The sequence below is a fragment of the Salvelinus sp. IW2-2015 genome, linkage group LG28 (assembly GCF_002910315.2).
Source record: "Salvelinus sp. IW2-2015 linkage group LG28, ASM291031v2, whole genome shotgun sequence".
In the NCBI taxonomy this organism is placed as follows: Eukaryota; Metazoa; Chordata; class Actinopteri; order Salmoniformes; family Salmonidae; genus Salvelinus; species Salvelinus sp. IW2-2015.
In genome coordinates this window covers 1,946,480-1,968,566 of record NC_036868.1, presented here as the reverse complement: position 1 = coordinate 1,968,566, position 22,087 = coordinate 1,946,480, and the positions used below count along the sequence as shown (strand labels likewise).

Here is a 22,087-nt window from a genome sequence, read left to right as displayed (position 1 = left end):
GACGATTTCATAAGAATCTGACAGAAAGGGGCCGTGCACGTTTTTGCCTGATATCTTTACACTTTAATAAAACGGCCTTATTATAAAATTATCCACCTCGTCCTATGTCTCCACTTGGTCTCCTGTCTCCAGTAAACGTTTTATCAACACTTGCAGGATCCTGACATTTATAATGTTAAGGTGAACTTTGTGGCCTTTATAGCTATGGTGATAAATGTCACTGCCAAGGTGGAGAGAAGGTCCAGGAAGATAGAAATCATTGTGGAAGCGGCAGAGCGGTTCCTGGGGCTGAAAGATTTCCGGTGAAGGAGTTACATGGAATATTTTCACAAGCCGTACCACCCTCTCAGGCCCTAGAGCCTGAGAAGGGAGATATGGAGAATTGAAAGAAGGAAGAAGTGGGAGTTTTGTTTTGCTTTTTCAATGTAAAATTTTTATTTGGGTGGATTAAGTTAGTTTCCCTATAACATATGGCTTTTCTTTTGACCTTGTTTTGGCTTCAACCCATCCAGTTGGTGGCGGCAACACACCTTTTTGGGTTGTAGTCCGCCATAAAACTCACAGACGAAGAAGACGAATAGGCGGATCAAAAAATATATAATCCAATCGCTTTCGTCCTTTGCTGGCGGTTCATTTTAAATGTGTGGAAGTACAGACGTAACCAGCTGTAGCCAACTTTTGCATTTTTAGATTTGAGAAGAGAAACGGTAAATATATTTTGTATAATTACAGAAACTGTAAATTGTCTTTAGCTAGCTAAGTTTGAGTTGTACATTACGTAATGTATCTAACGTTAGCTACCACTAACGTTACAAGCGCACAACCACAAACTCGACCGGTCCCTTTCATTAAGCTAGCTAACGTTAGTTATAAAATAACTGTGTTGCTGCCAAACTAACGTTAGCTTGAAGCTGGTAACGTTAGTATTTTAATGAGTGGCGTTTCAGCATTACTGAAATAACAAAAATGCAAACCAAGAAAGTTAGCCCGCTAGTGTGTCATGAACAGCAGATTGCTGGCTAATGTTAGTTAAATCAGCAAATGAGTCGTTTATAAAAATCTAAGTTGGCCTAAAGTCTGTCGATGTGCCCTTGAGCAAGGCACTTAAACCTAATTTCTCCTGTCAAAGGCTATGGATATGAGCGTCTGCTAAATGACTAAACTGTAAATGTTACTTCAGCCACGTACTAACTGTTAGCTAGTTTGCGTTACTATTACCAAGTGTAAGTGTTTTTGTATTGTATTCTAGTCGTAAATGAATATACGTTAGTTAGCGTTAGTAATGTAGAAGGAACACTGACAAATTCAGTACAATACGTCCAACATAACTTTAGTGAAGTGTGTATGTATGGTGTCATGTTGTAATCTAGAATGTAGGCTACTTTTTATATTAACAATTTAAAGTAACTAGCTAGTGAACATCCCCTTTTTTTCAAAGTTGTGGTTATGGCCCAGGTGGAGGCAGAACGGGAGCTGTTTAAAGAGAACATCCAGCCATTGAGAGAGGGATTGGCTGTGACTGGTCTGCACCTCAGCCACCAAGAGGGATCCAGCCATGCAGCTATCCAGCAACAGAGACAGTATGTCGACAACGCTGTCTTCACAATGTTACTAGCTAGCTATATTCAACCATTTTAGGTTTGGTGATCAGAATCACTGTCCGGGCTATTCTGTTTTGGTTTTGTGTAGAGATATATTATAATATCTGTTCTAGAATTTGGTATTTTGTTGATTTTCTACATGTGGCGTATCTTTAAAAGTTCACACAGACTCAGTCTATAAAATTGAAAGCTCCGTCTTGTGCCCCACAGAGCGTTTGAATTGGAACTCCGTATGTACACTGGAGATGATCCACTTGATATCTGGGATAGGTGAGATGTGCAGCAGCATATGCAATTCACCTCACTCAGTAACACCACACACACAGAGGTTTAGACATACACTTCCCCATGCTCCCTAACTTCACCTGCCATGATGGTTTTTGTGTGATCTGTTTTATTTTTGTATAGGTCAATTTTTTTAAATCCTGTTAAACCTGCTTCCAATCCAAAATGTCCCTCTGGACAATAGTTTGACCACAGACACACACACACTCTGGGACCATACACAACTTTGGCTTCTGTGTTGTGCAGGTACCTAAAATGGATACTCGAGACCTACCCCCAGGGTAGTAAAGCGAGCAGTCTTACGGCCATGCTGGAGAGGGCTGTGCAGCTCTTTGCTCATGACAAGAAATACTACGACGACCCCCGTTACATCAACCTCTGGATCAATTTGGTGAGTGGCTAGTCCATGTCGTTACTGCGTGATCCTCCACTACCGCCCTGTATTAAACGACGTTGAACTCCATAGACAAACTCCGCTAACGCCCTGGACCAGAGCTAGTGAGCGGCAACATGACACGGATTGCCAAAAGATGAAGGAATACCGATAGCCTCGTGTGCCCCGTTCTATGATCACACTCTGGTGGTCAATGAGAAAATCTCAATTTTATGCGTGATCTTGTTCATATCCAATTTGTTTATAGAGTTAAGCAAGAGCTAAGGCAGTTTATTGCCCACTCATACAACATCACACTTGCAAACGCATGCTTTACTAAGTATAGCCTGGAATATTGTAATCCAAATGAAATATTGCTCAGTTTCATTGTTTCCCTTCATTGACAATAGTGAAATGGAGCGATATTCGCTGTATTCCCCAAGCTAATACTAGGTGTAATAATGCATGTTTACAGCCATGTTTAGATGCTCGTATCAATTTGTATGAAAATGTGAACGGGTTGGAACATACATTTTCCAATCATTCTGAAAATAATCTCTATTTATTTTGTTCTGTTCCGACCGGAAGAATAAAGTTCTGAACCAATTAGAACCCCAAAAAGTATCAGTTTATAGTTTTTGTTTAAAAAAAAAAAAGAAGGTACCTAGTGAAATCAATCGTTTTGACATTTGGCTATTTAATTTACTCCACCAATTAGCATGGATAGAGCAGCTGGCTATGGAATGGGTAAGCTAGTTGATGGACAGATACTGTAAGTGCTAGAGGCAACGGACAGTTCACGGGTGAGGAGAGATGGTGGACATGGAGGGAACTTGGCTTAAAATGCAGACCATCATGATGTGGCTTGGAATGTGTTTAGGCTATTACTAGCAATTTCACTGAATTATATACTAGACATTAGGAGTGTTTTTGGAACAAAAAATAACAACCGGTTCTCAAGATTTGAAAATGTTTGTTACAGTTCCTCTATTTTTTGGGGGTTCTGTTCATCGAACCTTTTCCAACCCCTGCCGTTCAATATACTGTACATTACTACTGGGTAAAGCACAGACATTGGCTTGCATGCTATCACTACCCACCTGTGTGCATCGATACAGAACTCTGAACATTTGACACAGCTTGGGTTGTGTTCATTAGGGTACGCAATGGAAAAGTTCTAAGTTATTTTGCAACATTAAACGAAAATTAGATTTTCTTATTGGACAAGTCCAGGTAGTTCCTCCTTATTTGAGTTTGTTTTGGTGCCTAATAGACACTGCTGTTTTGTAGGCCCAGAACAGCATGGAGCCCCTGGAAATGTTCAGCTACATGCAGGCCAACGGCATCGGACTCACTCGGGCTGACCTTTACATTACCTGGGCGGAGGAGTTCGTGAAGCACGGCAACTTCCAGAAGGCAGACGCCATCTTCCAAGAGGGACTTAAGTGCGGAGCCCAGCCCATGGATAAACTTCAGCAATATCATAAGTGTGTGCTCCTTGTCTCTGTCCATTCCTTATTAGCTGTCCTATGTCTGCCTCTGTCTAAGTCATATACGGAAGGAAGTAGGCTGTAAACAATATGCCTCATTACAAATAAGTCATAGTATTTAGATTTTCATTTGTACTGAACAGAATGTACTATTAGTTCATAGTAATTACTTTAGCGTGATTTAATGAGTATTTAGGCACAGCCCTTGTCCTTGCTTTTCTTGTGGTTTGGTGATTATTATTTTTTCCTTTTAGTGGTTTCCAGGCCAGGGTGGCCCATCAGGCTATGTCTGCAACTGAGGAACAAGAACCAGCAAGAACCAGTATGGTAGACCTGAGACCACGGGGGAGGAAGAAGGACGTCGCACCAGTCAATCGAACAGAGGCTGCAGGTTAGCCCTTTGTGGTCGTTACTAGGGGTTTTGCTGCAAAGTTTCTGCTCTACGAATGGGTGTGTAGATGGGGCTTTCTCAGCCAATCGGCGCTGTTCTGAATTCAATGCCGTCTTTGAGGAAAGTGGATCCAGAGTCGGATCTTGGTTGATGTTTAGAAAATGTTCTAAAATGCAGTATTTTCAGATGAAATGCTGTACTTTGACGCAAGAAAAACCCATTGAGCCTTTGGTTAAAAGTAAAGTAGGGATGTAGCGGTTGAGAACTGTTTTGCTATCTTTGGTAGGACACTCTCGAAGGCTGAACTTGCAGTTGCCCAGACGGTCCGCTCGCCACATCCAGAAAAACCCGATCCTGGGGTTTAACGAGAACCAGGCGGATTCCCTTCAAGCTTCAGAACTGAAGCTGGAACCCTGGATGGCACCACCCAGCAGCAGGGCCAAAGAGAATGAAGTCATGCCTGAGCAATTGGCCGACAAGGTTTGACCGCCGATCTCCATAGATAACTTGACCTGTCATTTTCATTGCATCAATGTGCACTGTTTCTAATCTATGAGACTTTGTCGAGATGGCTTGCCAGTAGTGAATAGAATTGAGTTGGTAGAGTTGGGTTTGTGTTTTAATATGGAACTAATACCATTTTCTGTGGAACCTTTTTGTATTTGACTGTTTATAACTTATTATTAAGCCATTTTAAGGGGGTGTTCTTTGTCATGGCAGATTCCCCAGAAGTCGTGGTGTTCTGCCTCCAGTGTAACGGTCCCTGCCAGCAGGCTCAACTTCCAGCCTTTTGTGGAGGAGGGTGACCAGACCCCTTCTGTGTGAGTAGTGGAGGAGGGTGACCAGACCCCTTCTGTGTGAGTAGTGGAGGAGGGTGACCAGACCCCTTCTGTGTGAGTAGTGGAGGAGGGTGACCAGACCCCTTCTGTGTGAGTAATGGAGGACCAAAAAAAGCAGATACTTAAAAAATATATATATATTTTAAATATATGTTTGTAATAATGACAATTACAACAATACTCAATGAATAATGAACACTTATTTTTACTTAATACATACATAAAATCAATTTAGTATCATAAATAATTAAACATGTTCAATTTGGTTTAAATAATTCAAAAACCGTGTTGAAGGTGACAGTGCAATGTAAAAATAAATAAAAATAAAAGCTCGCGTTCAAGTTTCTTGCTCAGAACATATGAAAGCTGGTGGTTCCTTTTAACATGTCTTCAATATTCCCAGTTAAGAAGTTTTAGGTTATTATAGGACTATCTATACCATTTGTATTTCATAGACCTTTGACTATTGGATGTTCTTATAGGCACTATAGTATTGCCAGCCTAATCTCGGGAGTTGATAGGCTTGAAGTAATAAACAGCGCTGTGATTGAAACATTGTGAAAATCTGCTGGCAAACGGAGAAAAGTGCGGTTTGAATAAATGCTTACGAGCCTGCTGCTGCCTACCACCGCTCAGTCAGACTGCTCTATCAAATATGAAATCATAGACTTAATTATAATATAATAAACACACAAATACGAGCCTTAGGTCATTAATATGGTCAAGTCCGGAAACTATCATTTCGAAAACAAAAAGTTTATTCTTCTAGTGAAATACGGAACCGTTCCGTGTTTTATCGAACCGGTGGCAACCTTAAGTTTAAATATTGCTGTTACATTGCACAACCTTCAATGTTATGTCATAATTATGTAAAATTATGGCAAATTAATTACGGCCTTTGTTAGGAAGAAATGGTCTTCACACGGTTCGCAACGAGCCAGGCGGCCCAAACTGCTGCATGTACCCGGACTCTGTTTACACTGAACGCAAGAGAAGTGACAATTTCAGCCACTGCATTGATTATATGCAACGCATGACAAGCTAGTTAAACTAGTAATATCATCAACCATGTGTAGTTATCTAGTGATTTATGTTTTTTTATTTATATAAGATAAGTTTAATGCTAGCTGGGAACTTACCATGGCTCCTTGCTGCCTGCACTCGCGTAACAGGTGGTCAGCCTGCCCCGCAGTCTCCTCGTGGATTGCAATATAATCGGCGTCCAAAAATTCCAATTACTGATTGTTATGAAAACTTGAAATCGACCCTAGTTCACCAGCCATTCCGATTAATCGGTTGACCTCTAGACCAGACCCCTTCTGTGTGAGTAGTGGAGGAGGGTGACCAGACCCCTTCTGTGTGAGTAGTGGAGGAGGACTAAAGTTGACTCAAGCAGCTGATCAAGGGCCAGGTTAGAGGAACTCCCCTCATGGTTAAAGATGGACTCTGCAAACTAATTTTGTTTTTACAAATGTCTCAAGTGTAAAGAGTAAGGTTCATAAATGCATATAAAGAACACTCGCATGAATTTTCTACCAGTTCAGAATTAATGTTGGTGCATATTCTGGTCAAAAATGTGTTTTAGTAAAAGGAGTAAGTTACAAGAAGTTAATGCATAAACTCTCAATGGTCTGGTTATGCTCTTAGAAACCATGGAAACTCTTGTTTGCAGTAGGTTAGCTAATGTCTTATCTCTTGACTAAATGCAGCAAAAATAATCTCCCCTTTCTCCACGGCTACAGGTCTGAGTGTAAGATTGACCCGGCAGTGAACACTGTCCTCTCTGATCACCCGCCCCCCTCCAAAGAGGAGTCTGCGTTGGAGGAGGAGGGAGGAGGCGGGGTGAAGGAACAGAGCATGTACCTCAAAGAGCTGCTGCTGAATGGCGCTGTGGAGCTGAGCATCGAAGAGCTGCGTGCCGAACACTACTTCGCACGCAAGCGGCAAGAAATCGAAGGTTACCATTGGACAGTAACTGTCACATTATATCTGGGATGTTCCATGACATTTGACATATTTCCTGTTTTCACATGCATCTTTTAAAGTATATACATACAACCGATATTGATTTGGTCAAAATACTTGGGTAAAGCTGTGTGTATCCATGTTCATGTAAATTGTCGGGGAATAAAATGGGCTACTGTGCTTTCGACTGCTGTTTCACACGGTCACTCGGGGCCTACCATTTTGTCTTCTGACTTTATTATTTTTTTTCACTGATCTTCTCTCCTCATATTGTCATATTCCCTCGGTCAACCACCCATGACCCTTTATTCATTGTTTATTCCCTCCCTTTCCTTTCGATAGAGACAATTCAACAGCAGAACCAAGCCAAAGAGAGGCTGAGGCAACAGATAGATGAGAAGCAACGACTGCTTCAGTTGCAGCAATCCCAGCAACGATCACAACAGGCAAGTGGCAAAGACTCTTAATCTACGGTTGTGTTCATTAGGGCACATCGTAGCAACACGTTTTGTAACAAAGTGTCTCTTATTGGATAAATTCAGCTATTATCTACCCCTTTCGTTGCATTTCGTGCCTACTGAACACTACCCTGGTTTGAGATATCTGAGCTTGCATTGCAAATGTCCAATTTGTTTTGCAATTGTGATTTGCCGTCCCTTTTTCTTTTCAGTTGGAGGTCTGTTTAGGAAACCCAGCTAGAAAGTGTTTAGACAAACTGCAGAGGTCATTGATGTCGACTGTGAAAGCAACTTGTTTGGGATAGTCTAGTAGCAGATAACCATATTAACTATCTGGGTCGTGTTCAGTAGAGCGCACCGTAGCCAGTATTTCCCCAGTTTAATATTTTTTTTGTATAGATGTATGCCCCAGGAAGACCCAACTTTACTCTGCCACTGCTTCTGAAAAATATCCTAGGGGTTGCAACAGGAAAATTAGTTTCTTATTGGACAAGTTAGTTTCTAAACATTTTCTCATTACTGAACACAACCCTGCTGTCTAAAAGCGATTTCATGCAAAATAAACAATTTTCCTAATTTTTTGCTCCTAGATCGTCACTGGGACCGAGTCCATTCAAATAACAGAGTGTAGGTCTGGAGGTGTCCTACCTACCAGCCAACAGAATGCAATGGCCTTCCAGATCTTCGATGAAGGATCCCAGTCTGGCTCTGCACATGGGTCTGGGTAAGCCATTGAGAATCCTGTCATATATCACGGCATTAATAAACATTATAAACTGGGTGGTTCAAACCCTGAATTCTGATTGGCAGACAGCCGTTGTATATCAGACCGTATGCCAAGTGTATGACAAAACATTTATTTTTAGTGCGCTAATTACATTGGTAACCAGTTTATAATAGCAATAAGGCTCCTCTAGGGTTAGTGATAGATCGATGTGTGTGTGTATATATATATATATATAATATATATATCACGGCTAAGGGCTGCGTTCAGGCACTCCGCGTTGCATCGTGCTTAAGAACAGACCTTAGCTGTGGTATATTGACCGTATAGCCCACCTCGGGCCTGATTGCTTAAGTCTAGTTTACATTGTCATAGGCAGTCAAACAAATCATATTTTCACATACATGAATTAGGCTATATGACAATGAAATGTCTCCCCCATTTTACTTTACAGAAACCCTATTCCCCGTGAAAAGGACATGTTTCCAGGTTTGTGTTCATTACAGTATGCATCTACGCTATACATGCAACATACAAAAAAATGTGAGGTAAAAAAAATATTAGATATTTGATAGTCAATTATCAACTTTGACCTGTACTTGAGGTCTTTCTCTGACTTGATTGCTATTTTAGATGATGTTTTCCTACCTGCTGGAGACAGAGGTCTTTGCTTTAAGACTCCATACCCGTTTCCAGGTAATTCTGAATGAACACAAGTCCTCTAAATGCCAACCTGCTTCAAAACTATATTAAGGAAGTTTTGTAACATGGGTTAAAACATGTTATTTTAACACAGTACTATTATTTGGATAACTAATAATTATGCGGGAACAATGACACTAATCAAAGTATTTCAGACTTTTCCATGCACTTCAAAGGTGATTTATTTTTTTTATTTTTTTTGACAGGTGGCAGTATCCCCCGCTCTGCACGAACTCAATTATATAAGGTTTGGACAGTTTTTGTAACTGAAATTTAAATTTTGTGCTACAAAGTGACATCTCTAATCTAGTACAGTTCAGGCAAGACCTGAATGTATAGCCTGTTCCCAGATCTGTTTGTGCGGTCTTGCTAACTCAGACCTGAGCTCAGTCTAGTGTACGTATGTTATCTGTTGGAAGTTCCTAGTTGCACAAAAAAATCATATCAATAGGTAGATTGATTGACTTGTACCATCCAGAACTTCCCAGAGAGAACAGAGTCCCTGAACGAGGAGGTGGTCAGCGGCCACAAGAACAAGACTCTGTGCTCCAGCCCAGAGGACACGCAGGACTTTGTGAAGGCCGCCAAGATGGCCTCCTCTCCTTATCACGCCATGGGACAGAGGGCGGTCTCGCCCAACGCTGGCATTCTGACCAAGGAGCCCGGCATTAACCCTCAACTTGACTCGGACGGAAGGAAGAAGCTCAGGTATAGTTTGACCACCCAATGACTTGACCCGACTGACAAGTCCACTAGCCTTATTGAGAGTTTGATGGCAGCGAGCTCTGTAGCTTGTCCCCTTTCCCTCCCGGAGTCATTCCCGGAGTTTGTTATTTTTATTTTTTTATTTTTTTTCAGACGCTCTTATCCAGAGCGACTTACAGTAGAGTGCATACATTTTAGTACATTTTTTACATACTGAGACAAGGATCCCTACCCCTACCGGCCAAACCCTCCCTAACCCGGACGACGCTATGCCAATTGTGCGTCGCCCCACGGATCTCCCGGTTGCGGCCGGCTGCGACAGAGCCTGGGCGCGAACCCAGCACAGCCTGGGCGCGAACCCAGAGACTCTGGTGGCGCAGCTAGCACTGCGATGCAGTGCCCTAGACCACTGCGCCACCCGGGAGAATGACCCGGAGTCATTCTAAACCAACTCTGCCAGTGCAAGTGTAACGGATGTGAAATGGCTAGCTAGTTAGCGGGTACGCGCTACTAGCGTTTCAATCAGTTACGTCACTTGCTCTGAAACCTAGAAGTAGTGTTGCCCCTTGCTCTGCAAGGGCCGTGGCCTTTGTGGAGCGATGGGTAACGATGCTTCGTGGGCGACCGTTGTTGATGTGTGCAGAGGGTCCCTGGTTCGCGCCCGTGTCGGGGCGAGGGGACGGTTTAAAGTTATACTGTTACACAAGTCATGATGATAAACCGGGGCTGTGTTCATTGATGCGGGCACACCGTTGTAAAATGTTTTGAAGGTATCTGAAAATGACCCGTTTCTTATTGGACAAGTTCAGGTAGTACCTCCCCTCTTTACAACTCGTTTTCTTCAGTTTCATGCCAAATGAACACAACCCCGCTCAAATGGAAAGTAAAGGGAAAAGTCATAACGTGCAGCTCTGAAGTTACCAACAATCTAAAACCCATTGTATTGCTTTCACCAATTATGTCAAAACATTAATTACTTCAAGAAAATATCTATTTGAACAGGGCACTTGTGACCATCTCCTTGATGTTTGCTCTGCAGCCCCATCCAAGAAGCCAGTCTGGAGGCTTGGGGCTCCATGGCTTCAGGTCCCACCTCCGCCTCCTCCGTGTGCACGAACTCTGGAGGAAAGGCCGTCCACCACCTCGGCAGGCTGGAGGAGAGCCACGCCGAACCCCACCTCGATGCCATGGACCAGAATTCACCATGCAGTGAGTATCTCGATGGTAGAGCATGGTGGTTTCAACTCCAGGGTTGTGGGTTTGATTCCCACGGGGGACCAGGACAGAGAAGGGGGGGAAGTGTGAAATGTATGCACTACTGTAAGTTGCCTGCTAAATGACGTAATTTAAATAAATAAAAATTATGGGGGAAAAATACTTTGCCAATGCTAAATTACACACAATCCTATTTCCAGTATAAATTCCTGCCTGCCTTTTCTTTGGCTGTCCAAGAAAGCCATATTTCACCTCAATCAATGTAAAAGTGTTGCACATGGCAGTTTAGTGGACCAAAAGAAAAGCATTCTATTAATTTTATTAAAATACCTTTTTTCATTTTGATTGTTTGTAATCTTATGTTTCAGTAGAAGCATTGGTCCATAGTAGGTAACTGTTAACTCCATGTGGTCCATAAGAAACTATTAGTTATGAATTATGTGTTCAATTGCACACTGACATTTCATTTCACCTATTTAACACTGCTGAATCTGACTATTTGGGGGTTCAACCCAGTGCCCATTCACTTTGGATTCCATTCATTTTGTATGACTAGTATATTTAAGACTCTTGGCTTCACTAGGCGCTGTAAGGAATAAGTAAAGTATATTTGATGTTGGAATGCCTTGTTCTTTCATCCTGGTATTGCAGTACAACCTGTGATTGAGGACCCTTGCAGTGTGAGGGTGAGACAACGGTTGCTGGATCAAGTGGACCTGAGCTCCTTTCCTAACTTCTACTCAGAGGATGGTCCCCTTCCCATGGCTGAGGAAGATGATGTGCTGATTCTAGGTAGTTCAACTAATAATGAATGCTGGACGGTTGGTTTAATGATGGCTGGACGGTTGGTTTAATGATGGCTGGACAGTTGGTTTAAATGACGGATTATAACTCTACACCGCTTGTTCATCTTTCTTTTTTTTACCGTCTTGTTTAAAGGGAACGACACCTTTGCTACCTATTCCAAGATGGACTATGAGAACTTTTCCATCTATGCAGGCCAAGGTGGGGGTGACGTTGCCATTAAGGTAAGGCAGTGAATGACTGAACTCAAAGTAGATTTAAATAACTGTCCTTCATGTGAGTTGATGAGTTGAATGATTTCCTACATGCACGCTCCACCTCAAACTGTTTGTGTATGCAGACTCCACCTCAATCGATCTAGAATTGCAGATTAAGCAAAATTGCACTGCTGGTTCGTTCGGAACGTTGGCTTTATTTTAAAGGCAAAGTTTTGAGTTTTTCCCCGCCACTTGTTTTGCTATAAAGCTGAGGGATGGAGCTGGAGAAATCAAGTCCATATATGGTGCTATGGATGCAATGACTGACAGTCCATGAGATCAACATGATGGTTTTGACATTCCAGTGAGTTGAGATCTAACACGTCACTCTTGCCTTGTGCAGCTGGAGCGCACTGCGGTGCCGTGGGACTTCTACATCGGCTCAAAACTGAGGGAGCGACTAGCCCGGGACTCCCAGGCACCCGTCCACGACGCGGGGCGCTGCTTCCTGTTCCAGGATGGCTGCGTCACGGTCCACAAGGCCCCCCAGCAGAGCACACTGCGTGTGGGTAGTTCCACCCCTGTCCTCCATGCATTATTGTACCCTTATAGAATCTGCTTTTTTTAAATACATTTTTTTACCTTTTATTTAACTAGGCAAGTCTTAAGAACAAATTCTTATTTTCAAAGACGGCCTAGGAACAGTGGGTTAACTTCCTTGTTCAGGGGCAGAATGACAGATTTTTACCTTGTCAGCTCGGGGATTCGATCTTGCAACCTTTCCCCACCCATAAAATAACAATAGATCGGCGTATAAACCATTTGCAAGATGTCATTTTATAGTGTACCTTGGGTCGTGTTCAGTAGGCATCAAACGGAAGAAAATGATCTGAAACGAGGAGGTTCTATTAGAACTTGTCCATTAAGAACCCTTAGTTGAGTTCTTTTTGCAAAAAAACAATAGTTATGATGTAAAGAACAGGATTCTGATTAAAAAAACAACCATTAAGGTCTGTGGTTCCTCTCCTGTCATACACAGGAGGTGGCTGAGGAGTCCTTTGAGGAAATCGTGGCCTCCCTGGCCATGCAGACAGTGGAGCTGGTGAGACTCATGCACTCCTGCCACCTGATCCACGGAGCTCTCAGTCCAGACACACTGGTCATGAATCGGTATGCACACACACGGTCCAGCCACGCATGCATATGAGTTGCCGAATGCAGACTTGCATGCATTGTTCAGACTCCTGACATACATGCATATTACTTACTCACTGTAGTCCTTGCATGCTTACATACACTCGCTGTGGGAGATGAACAGTAGGGCTGTTTCCCTACATGTGGATTTGATCTTTAAATCCAGTCATATAATCTACTAGTCTTATTCTTCCTTTTCTCTGCTTCCCCCTCAGTCCTTCTGATGAACCAATGGATGAGATTGGTGCTGCCGTTGCGCTGGACTTCTCCTGCTCCGTGGACCTGGAGCTTCAGCCAGAGGTGACAGCAGCACACAGCCTCCCAGCAGCCCAGAACTTCATCACACAGGGCCTACTAGCCCCCTCTGCCAGCCCCTATCAGGTACGGTACACACCTGTCTACAGCCTCTTGTTGCCATCGTCACATCGCTACATGCTTTCCAGAGTCTAAAGACTTCAAGAATAAAGTCAATGTTTCACTATTTTTAATTGATATGCACACCCCAAAAACCCCTGGCCTGCCCCCATCAGCATCTTTATACTTTATTTACATTATGTAGGATGTATTTTATTTATTGCATGGCCCCAATGCTCTTCTGTACCTCACCCATATGTGTTTCTCTTTTTAATCATGTTCTTCCCTTATGTAAGCTGCACTGCAATTAGGTTTTCTTTAATGTAAAATGTTCCATTGTGGTACGTATATTTAAATAAAACCCATCCTAAAAATCTACCCGATACCTCCATTTATGATTTGAGAGTTGCTCTGCTCTAGTTCAGTAGCTGTCGCTCTCCCCTAGTTCAGTAGCTGTCGCTCTCCCTGATTACAGGTGGATCTCCTGGGCATTGCAGAGACTGTCCACACTCTGCTGAAGAAGAGAACCATGCGCCTGGTTAAGGAAGACTCCGTGTGGACACTGGAGGAATATCAGGAAGCACATCCCAGGTATAGTACGGTTTCCTCTTGTCATGTCCTGCCGCTGGGTCCTCACCAGTTGCCACAGTCAGAAGGCCTGTCCTACTCGACCAATCGGATGAGGGGGTGTGAGGAACGACCAATCCGATGAGGGAGTGTGTGTACGCAGACGAGAGACTTGCGTTGCTTGAATCTAGTGTTCATCAATGATTAGCTTATTTATTATCTAATAAATCAACCGTTTTAAATGCAGAGTCCTAATTGGATGTCTTATTCAAACTCTCCTAGTGAGCTTGTTTGCCCTTACTACTTGTGTTAAACCAAAATAATATCTGCATTGTTTTAAAAATGGCATGTTGACAAATTGACACCTTGATTTTTTTTATTAAAAAAATCCACAAGTAAAATGTAGTTTCACAAATATTTCATTATTTTTTTAATATGACAAATTCAACCTTATTTGCTTTGTGAGGTGTTAAAGTTCACAGTTAGCCATTGTTATGTTAATGAAATCTGAAAAGTACCAGTGGCCTGGCTTTGGCCCCAAGTGAGAGATGGGTGCCGGGCCGCAGAGATGGAAACTAAGTCTGAGCCTTTTGGGTAAAACACTGGGGTGAAATCTGTCTGGAAAGGTTCTATTAGTCCATCCACCCCCATCTTAGGAGGACAAATGTAACTTTGTCTTACATTTTTTTGTTTTTTTACTGATATTTTGTTACATTTATTCCTGCACTTTACATACGGTACTTTTAATACACAGTATTATGGTTTGATATACACAATATATATCAAACTTGAACTCAAGAGATGCTATTTCGAAAATGAGGCATTTCCCACCAACCGGAATATGCCTCATCACACACCCTCATCTGATTGGTCCAGTAGGCGGGCCTTCTGACTTCGTGCCTGTTGTAACTAGTGATGACCCTGCGGCTGTCTAAGTGGTCATGGAGAGAATTATGAGGTTAGGAAGCCATTTAGGTATGTTGGAACACAACTGACTCCTGTCTTCCAATCCTCTTGTTTTTCACCATATTATCAAACACATTTGTCACATGCGCCGACTACAACCGGTGTAGACTTCACTGTGAAAGGCCTACTTACGAGCCCTTACCCAACAATGCAGATTTTACATTTATTTAATTTGTTTTTTACAGATTTGCCAAAAAATAAATGGTAACACAATAAAATGACAGAGGCTATAGTATGTGCAGGGATACGAGGTAGAGGTAATATCTACATTTAGGTAGGAGTAAAGGTGAAGAGGCAATCGGGATAGATAATACACAGGGTATGTAAATAGTCAGCGTGGCCACTTGATTAACTGTTCAGCAGTCTTATGGCTCGGGGGTAGAAGCTGTTCAGGAGCCTTTTGGTTCCAGACTTGGTGCTCCTGTACTAGAGGTCGACCGATTTTATGATTTTTCAACGCCGATACCGATTAATCGGTCGAGTTTTGTATTTATTTGTTTATATATATATTTTATAATAATGACAATTACAACAATACTGGACAAGCTCTTTTATTTTAACTTCATATAATACAAAAATAAATTATATTTCGTCTCAAATAAATAATGAAACATGCTCAATTTGGTTTAAATAATGCAAAAACAGTGTTGAAGAAAGTAAAAGTGCAAGATGTGCCATGTATAAAATAAAAAGCTAACGTTTAAGTTCGTTGCTCAGAACATATGAAAGCTGGTGGTTCAATATTCCCAGTTAGGTTTTAGGTTGTAGTTATTATAGGAATTATGACGGGTCGACTATTTCTCTCTACCATTTTGTATTTCGTATACCTTTGTCTATTGAATGTTCTAATAGTCACTTTATTGCCAGCCGAATCTCAGGAGTTGATGGGCTTGAAGCCATAAACAGAGATGTGAAGCAAGCATTGCTAAGAGCTGCTGGCAAAAGCAGTAAAGTTTGAATGAATGCTTACGAGCCTGCTGCTGCCTAAGTCGGGACTGCTCTATCAAATATGAAATCATAGACTTAATTATAATAAAAACAGAAATACGAGCGTTAGGTCATTAATATGGTCAAATCCAGAAACGATCATTTCGAAAACAAAACGTTTATTCTTTCAGTGATTTACGGAACCGTTCAGTATTTTATCAAATGGGCTGCAACCCTAAGTCTAAATATTGCTGTTACATTGCACAACCTCAATGTTATGTCATAATTATGTAAAATTCTGGTAAATTAGTTCGCAGCGAGCCAGGTGGCCCAAACTGTTGCATATACCCTGACTCTGCGTGCAATGAACACAGGAGAAGTGACACAATTTCCCTAGTTAATATTGCCTGCTAACATTAATTTATTTTAACACAATATGCAGGTTTAAAAAAAAATATATATATATATATATAATCTAATTTTAAGAAAGGCATTGATGTTCATGGTTAGGTACATTCGTGCAAAGGTTGTGCTTTTTTTTGCAAATGTGCTTTTGATAATTAAATCATCCCCCGTTTGGCAAAGTAGGCTGTGATTCGATGATAAATTAACAGGCACCTCATTGATTATATGCAACGCAGGACAAGCTAGGTAACCTAGTAATATCATCAACCATGTGTAGTTAACTATTGATTATCCTAAGGTTGATTGTTTTTTGTATGTTTAATGCTAGCTAGCAACTTACCTTGGCTCCTTGCTGCACTCGCGTAACAGGTGGTCAGCCTGCCACGCAGTTTCCTCGTGGAATGCAATGTAATCGGCGTCCAAAAATGCTAATTACAGATTTTGTAAACTTGAAATCGGCCCCAATTAATCGGCTATCCTGTACCGCTTGCCGTGCGGGAGCAGAGAACAGTCTATGACCTGGGTGGCTGGAGTCTTTGACCATTTTTAGGGCTTTCCTCTGACAGCAGTTTCCATACCAAGTCAAGATGCATTCAATGGTGCAGCTGTAGAACTTTGAGGAACTTAAAGCTCTCGACCAGCTCCACGACAGCCCCGTCGATGTGAATGGGGTGTGTGCTCGGCCCTCTGTTTACTGTAGTCGGTGATGAGACCTAATACCATTGCGTCGTCAGCAAACTTAATGATTGCGTCTGAGGCGTGCACGGCCACGCAGTTGTGGGTGAATGGAGTACAGGAGGGACCAAGCACGCGCCCCTGGGGGGCTCCCGTGTTGATGGTCAGCGTGGTGGATGTGTTGTTGCCTACCCTCCACCTGTAGACGGCCCGTCAGGAAGTCCAGGATCCACTTGCAGAGGGAGGAGTTCAGTCCCTGGGTCATTAGCTTGGATGATGACCTTTGAGCGCACTGGTGTTGAACGCTGCTGAGCTGTAGTCAATGAACAGTATTATCACGTAGGTGTTTCTTTTGTCCAGATTAGAGGGAAGTGTGGAGTACAATAGCGATTGCGACATCTTTTGGGGTGAATTGGAGTGGGTCCAGGGTTTCTGTGATAATTGTGGTGAGCCATGACCAGCCTTTCAAAGCATTTCATGGCTACAGGCGTGAGTGCTACGGGTCGGTAGTCATTCAGGCAGGTTACCTTAGTGTTCTTGGGCACAGGGACTATGGTAGTCTGCTTGAAACGTGTTGGTATTAGACTCGGACAGGTTGAAAATGTCAGTGAAGACGCTGGTCAGCGCAATCTGAGTATGTGTCCTAGTAATCAGTCTAGTCCTGGGCCTTGTACCAAATCCATGAAGAAGTGAACGAGTGCACAATTCTGGAGAAAGGACACATTATTAGATTATTGGGATGCAGATATTGTCTTTCATCCCCTGTCCCTCAAGCATATTCTTTTTATTTCAGTGACCTGAGCGATGCGTTTTGGAGCAAGTTCTTCCGGACCGTTCTGAATCCCGGAGACAGGCCTTCTGTATCAGTTCTCACAGAGCTACTTGAAGACATGAAGAAGTCTACATTTGCTTGCTATGGCGCCTAGTTAGCACTGCCTTCCTAGTGATATATCAGTGTGGCTACTTAGACGTTATTTGTCTCCTAGATGTTGCTGTTATTGTTTTGCTAGTCCCTTTGTTTTTTCCTAATTTCAATGTAAAAGTTTTTCTGTTAAATGATTGTTGATAATAAAGTATAGGTCTTATTCATTATGACTGTTTTGCTTTTCAATGGTAGTATTCATTTTTAGGATGTACTGCCTATATATGGCCTGTAGAGGGTGTTGTCCTGGTGGCATCGATCATAGACCAGTCACCTCTGAACAGTTTTTTATGGTACATAAACAGAGAATTCTGTACTGACATAAATCTGAGTTATGTCTTAAGTTAGAGCACGGCATACACTTGCAGTTAACCGGGGGGGGGGGGGGGGCTGGCTGAAGTAACATAGTAAATCTAGAACACGTCAATTAGTGTAATTCACATTTGGTCTGACATGCAGTGCCTTCAGAAGGTATTCACAGCTCTTGACTTCTTGCACATTTTGTTACAGCCTGAATTGAAAATGGAATACATTTAGATTTGTTTTGTTACCTGAACACTACCCCAAAGTGATATTGTTTTGGGAAATTTGTACAAATGAAAAGCTGAAATGTCAAGCCTAAATAAATTCAGAAGTATACATTTGCTTAAGTCACTAGTTTCATGGACTTGACTTATTACTACCTCATCTCTGTACCCCACACACAATTTATCTGTAAGGTCCCTCAGTCAAGCAGTGAATTTCAAACACCCGGGGGGGGGGGTTGAATATCCCTTTGCGCATGGTGAAGTTATTAATTACGCTTTGGATGGTGTATCAATACATCCAGTTACTGAAAACATACAGGCGTCTTTCCTAACTCCGTTGCCGAAGAGGAAGGAAACCGCTCAGGGATTTCACCATGAGGGCAAGGGTGAAAGTTACATAGCTTAATGGCTGTGATAACTGAGGATGGATCATCAACATTGTAGTTACTGCACAATACTAACCTAATTGACAGAGTGAAAAGAAGCCTGTAAAGAATACAAATATTCCAAAATATGCATCCTGTTTGCAACAAGGCACTAAAGTAATACTGCAAAAAAAATGTCCTGAATACAAAGTGTTCCGTTTTGTGTCAAATACAACACATTACTGAATACCACTCCATATTTTTAACCATAGTGGTGGGTGCATCATGTTATGGGTATGCGTGTAATCGTTAAAGCAGTTTCCCAAACTCAGTCCTCTGGACCCATGGGGTGCACATTTGTTTTTTTGTCCTAATACTACACAGCTGATTTCATATCAAAGCTTGATTAGTTTTATTTGAATCGGCTGTGTGTAGTGCTAGGACAAAAAAATAATGGAATGGAGCTAAGCACAAGCAAATTCCTAGAGGAATAACCGGGTTGTCTACTTTCCGCCAGACACTGGTAGATGACTTCGCCTTTCAGCAGAACAATAACCTAAAACACAAGGCCAAGTCTACACAAGTTAATTACGTTAGTTAAGAAGTTAGTTAAGAACACTGAATGTTCCTGAGTGGCTGAATTATTATTATTTTTTAACTTAAATCTATGGCAAGACCTGAAAATGGTTGTCTAGCAATGATCAACAACCAATTTGACAGAAACTGAAGAATTTTGGAAGAGTAATTGGCAAATGTTGCACAATCCAGGTGTGGAAAGCTCTTAGAGACTTACCCAGAAAGACTCACCGCTGTAATCACTGCCAAAGGTGACGAACGCATTGACTCGGGGTTGAATACCTCTCAAGATATTAGTGTTTTACTTTACATACATTTTTAACAAATGTTTGAATGTTTCTTCCACTTTGACAGAGTATTTTGTGTAGATCACTGACAAATGACAAATACAATTTGAATCCCACTTTGTAACAACAAAATGTGGAAAAAGTCAAGGGGTGTGAATACTTTCTGAAGGCACTGTATCTATTAATTTGTGGATGTCCATCCATTTCTTTATATGTTATGAATTACAATTCGTGTGTGCAAAACATATAAACTCAGCAAAAAAAGAAACGTCCTCACTGTCAACTGCATTTATTTTCAGCAAACTTAACATGTGTAAATATTTGTATGAACATCAGATTCAACAACTGAGACATAAACTGAACAAGTTCCACAGACATGTGACTAACAGAAATGGAATAATGTGTCCCTGAACAAAGGGGGGGTCAAAATCAAAAGTAACAGTCAGTATCCATTGTGGCCACCAGCTGCTTTAAGTACTGCAGTGCATCTCCTCCTCATGGACTGCACCAGATTTGCCATTTCTTGCTGTGAGATGTTACCCCACTCTTCCACCAAGGCACCTGTAAGTTCCCGGGACATTTCTGGGTGGAATGGCCCTAGCCCTCACCCTCCGATCCAACAGGTCCCAGACGTGCTCAATGGGATTGAGATCCGGGCTCTTCGCTGGCCATGGCAGAACACTGGCATTCCTGTCTTGCAGGAAATCACGCACAGAACGAGCAGTATGGCTGGTGGCATTGTCATGCTGGAGGGTCATGTCAGGATGAGCCTGCAGGAAGGGTACCACATGAGGGAGGAGGATGTCTTCCCTGTAACGCACAGCGTTGAGTTTGCCTGCAATGACAAGCTCAGTCCGATAATGCTGTGACACACCGCCCCAGACCATGATGGACCCTCCACCTCCAAATCGATCCCGCTCCAGAGTACAGGCCTCGGTGTAACGCTCATTCCTTCGACGATAAACGTGAATCTGACCATCACCCCTGGTGAGACAAAACCGCGACTCGTCAGTGAAGAGCACTTTTTGCCAGTCCTGTCTGGTCCAGCGACGGCGGGTTTGTGCCCATAGGCGATGTTGTTGCCGGTGATGTCTGGTGAGGACCTGCCTTACAACAGGCCTACAAGCCCTCAGTCCAGCCTCTCTCAGTCTATTGTGGACAGTCTGAGCACTGATGGAGGGATTGTGCGTTCCTGGTGTAACTCGGGCAGTTGTTGTTGCCATCCTGTGCCTGTCCCGCAGGTGTGATGTTCAGATGTACCGATCCTGTGCAAGTGTTGTTACACGTGGTCTGCCACTGCGAGGACGATCAGCTGTCCCCTGTAGCGCTGTCTTAGGAGTCTCACAGTATGGACATTGCAGTTTATTGCCCTGGCCACATCTGCAGTCCTCATGCCTCCTTGCAGCATGCTTAAGGCACGTTCACGCAGATGAGTAGGGACCTTGGCATCTTTCTTTTGGTGTTTTTCAGAGTCAGTAGAAAGGCCTCTTTAGTGTCCTAAGTTTTCATAACTGACCTTAATTGCCTACCGTCTGTAAGCTGTTCGTGTCTTTACAACCGTTAATTGTTTATGGTTCATTGAACAAGCATGGGTAACAGTGTTTAAACCCTTTACATTAAAGATCTGTGAAGTTATTTTGATTTTTACGAATTATCTTTCAAAGACAGGGTCCTGAAAAAGGGACGTTTCTTTTTTTGCTGAGTTTATGTTAGCTAGGTGGCGAATGTTACCTATGCTAGGGGTGAAGGTTAGGGGAAAGGTTAGCTAACATGCAAAGTAGTGGCGAAGTAGCTAAGAAGTAGTTGCTAATTAGCTAAAATGCTAAAGTTGTCTGAGATTCAAACACGTAACCTTTGGGTTGCTAGACATTTGCATAATATGCCCACCCATCCACCCTGACCAACAACCCTATGTTTAGTTTCTGTCTTATGTAACCCTACCAAATGTAACATATACTAATTTACGTTTATGTTAAGTCTAGTCTGAGACCAGGCTGTTTTTTGAGATTGTATTAAGTCGGGGATCTTGGGGAAACTGCAGTGGGGCTCCCAAAATATATAGATACATCTATATCTATATTTATATATATCTCTATATATATTTTTTTTTAATTTTGAGGGGGGGGACAATATACAAACATTTTTTAGATAATTTGAAAGATATAAATGTATTAATCGGTTTCTTTTCATTTTGATAAGAGAAAACAAAACAATTCAATGAATTTAAGCTTATTTGTTGATGTAAAAATGGAAATTGACCGATTTTGTTTATTTTTTGTTGATAATTTTTTTAATTACGTTTGTGTCATTAGATTTGGGGTGTGGTGGGGTCGCAATAAATTCTGGCGGAAAAAATGGGGTCCCCAGAAATTCTGGCAGAAAAATGGGGTACCTGCTGAAAAAGTTTGAGTGACTGTATTGCAAGTGGACTAATGACCAAAAAATGGAACTAGCTCTTTAACTCTAAACAATAACACTAGAACTTTCTGCCTTTAGGCCAGAGGCTCAAGGAAATCGCTCTCTCTCCCAAGGACGTCTGTCTGCCTGCCTGCCTGGACAGGTGGTGAGGCGTA

General features: G+C 42.2%; 1 protein-coding gene across 1 annotated transcript; it reads left to right on the top strand.

Annotated features, from left to right (window-relative positions):
• The first annotated feature begins 598 nt into the window (after nucleotides 1-598).
• Nucleotides 599-17,929, top strand: LOC111954435 (mitotic checkpoint serine/threonine-protein kinase BUB1 beta). The gene is made up of 23 exons (XM_023974174.2): nucleotides 599-707; nucleotides 1,439-1,580; nucleotides 1,812-1,871; nucleotides 2,133-2,277; nucleotides 3,550-3,746; nucleotides 4,004-4,140; nucleotides 4,427-4,620; nucleotides 4,861-4,961; nucleotides 6,722-6,936; nucleotides 7,287-7,390; nucleotides 7,993-8,126; nucleotides 8,581-8,615; nucleotides 8,760-8,822; nucleotides 9,035-9,075; nucleotides 9,307-9,536; nucleotides 10,573-10,742; nucleotides 11,400-11,540; nucleotides 11,688-11,776; nucleotides 12,153-12,314; nucleotides 12,789-12,919; nucleotides 13,159-13,324; nucleotides 13,773-13,888; nucleotides 17,631-17,929. The coding sequence occupies exons 2-23, from the start codon at nucleotides 1,447-1,449 to the stop codon at nucleotides 17,761-17,763; spliced, it is 2,898 nt and encodes a 965-aa protein (XP_023829942.1). The 5' UTR covers nucleotides 599-707; nucleotides 1,439-1,446; the 3' UTR covers nucleotides 17,764-17,929.
• The last annotated feature ends 4,158 nt before the right edge of the window (nucleotides 17,930-22,087 follow it).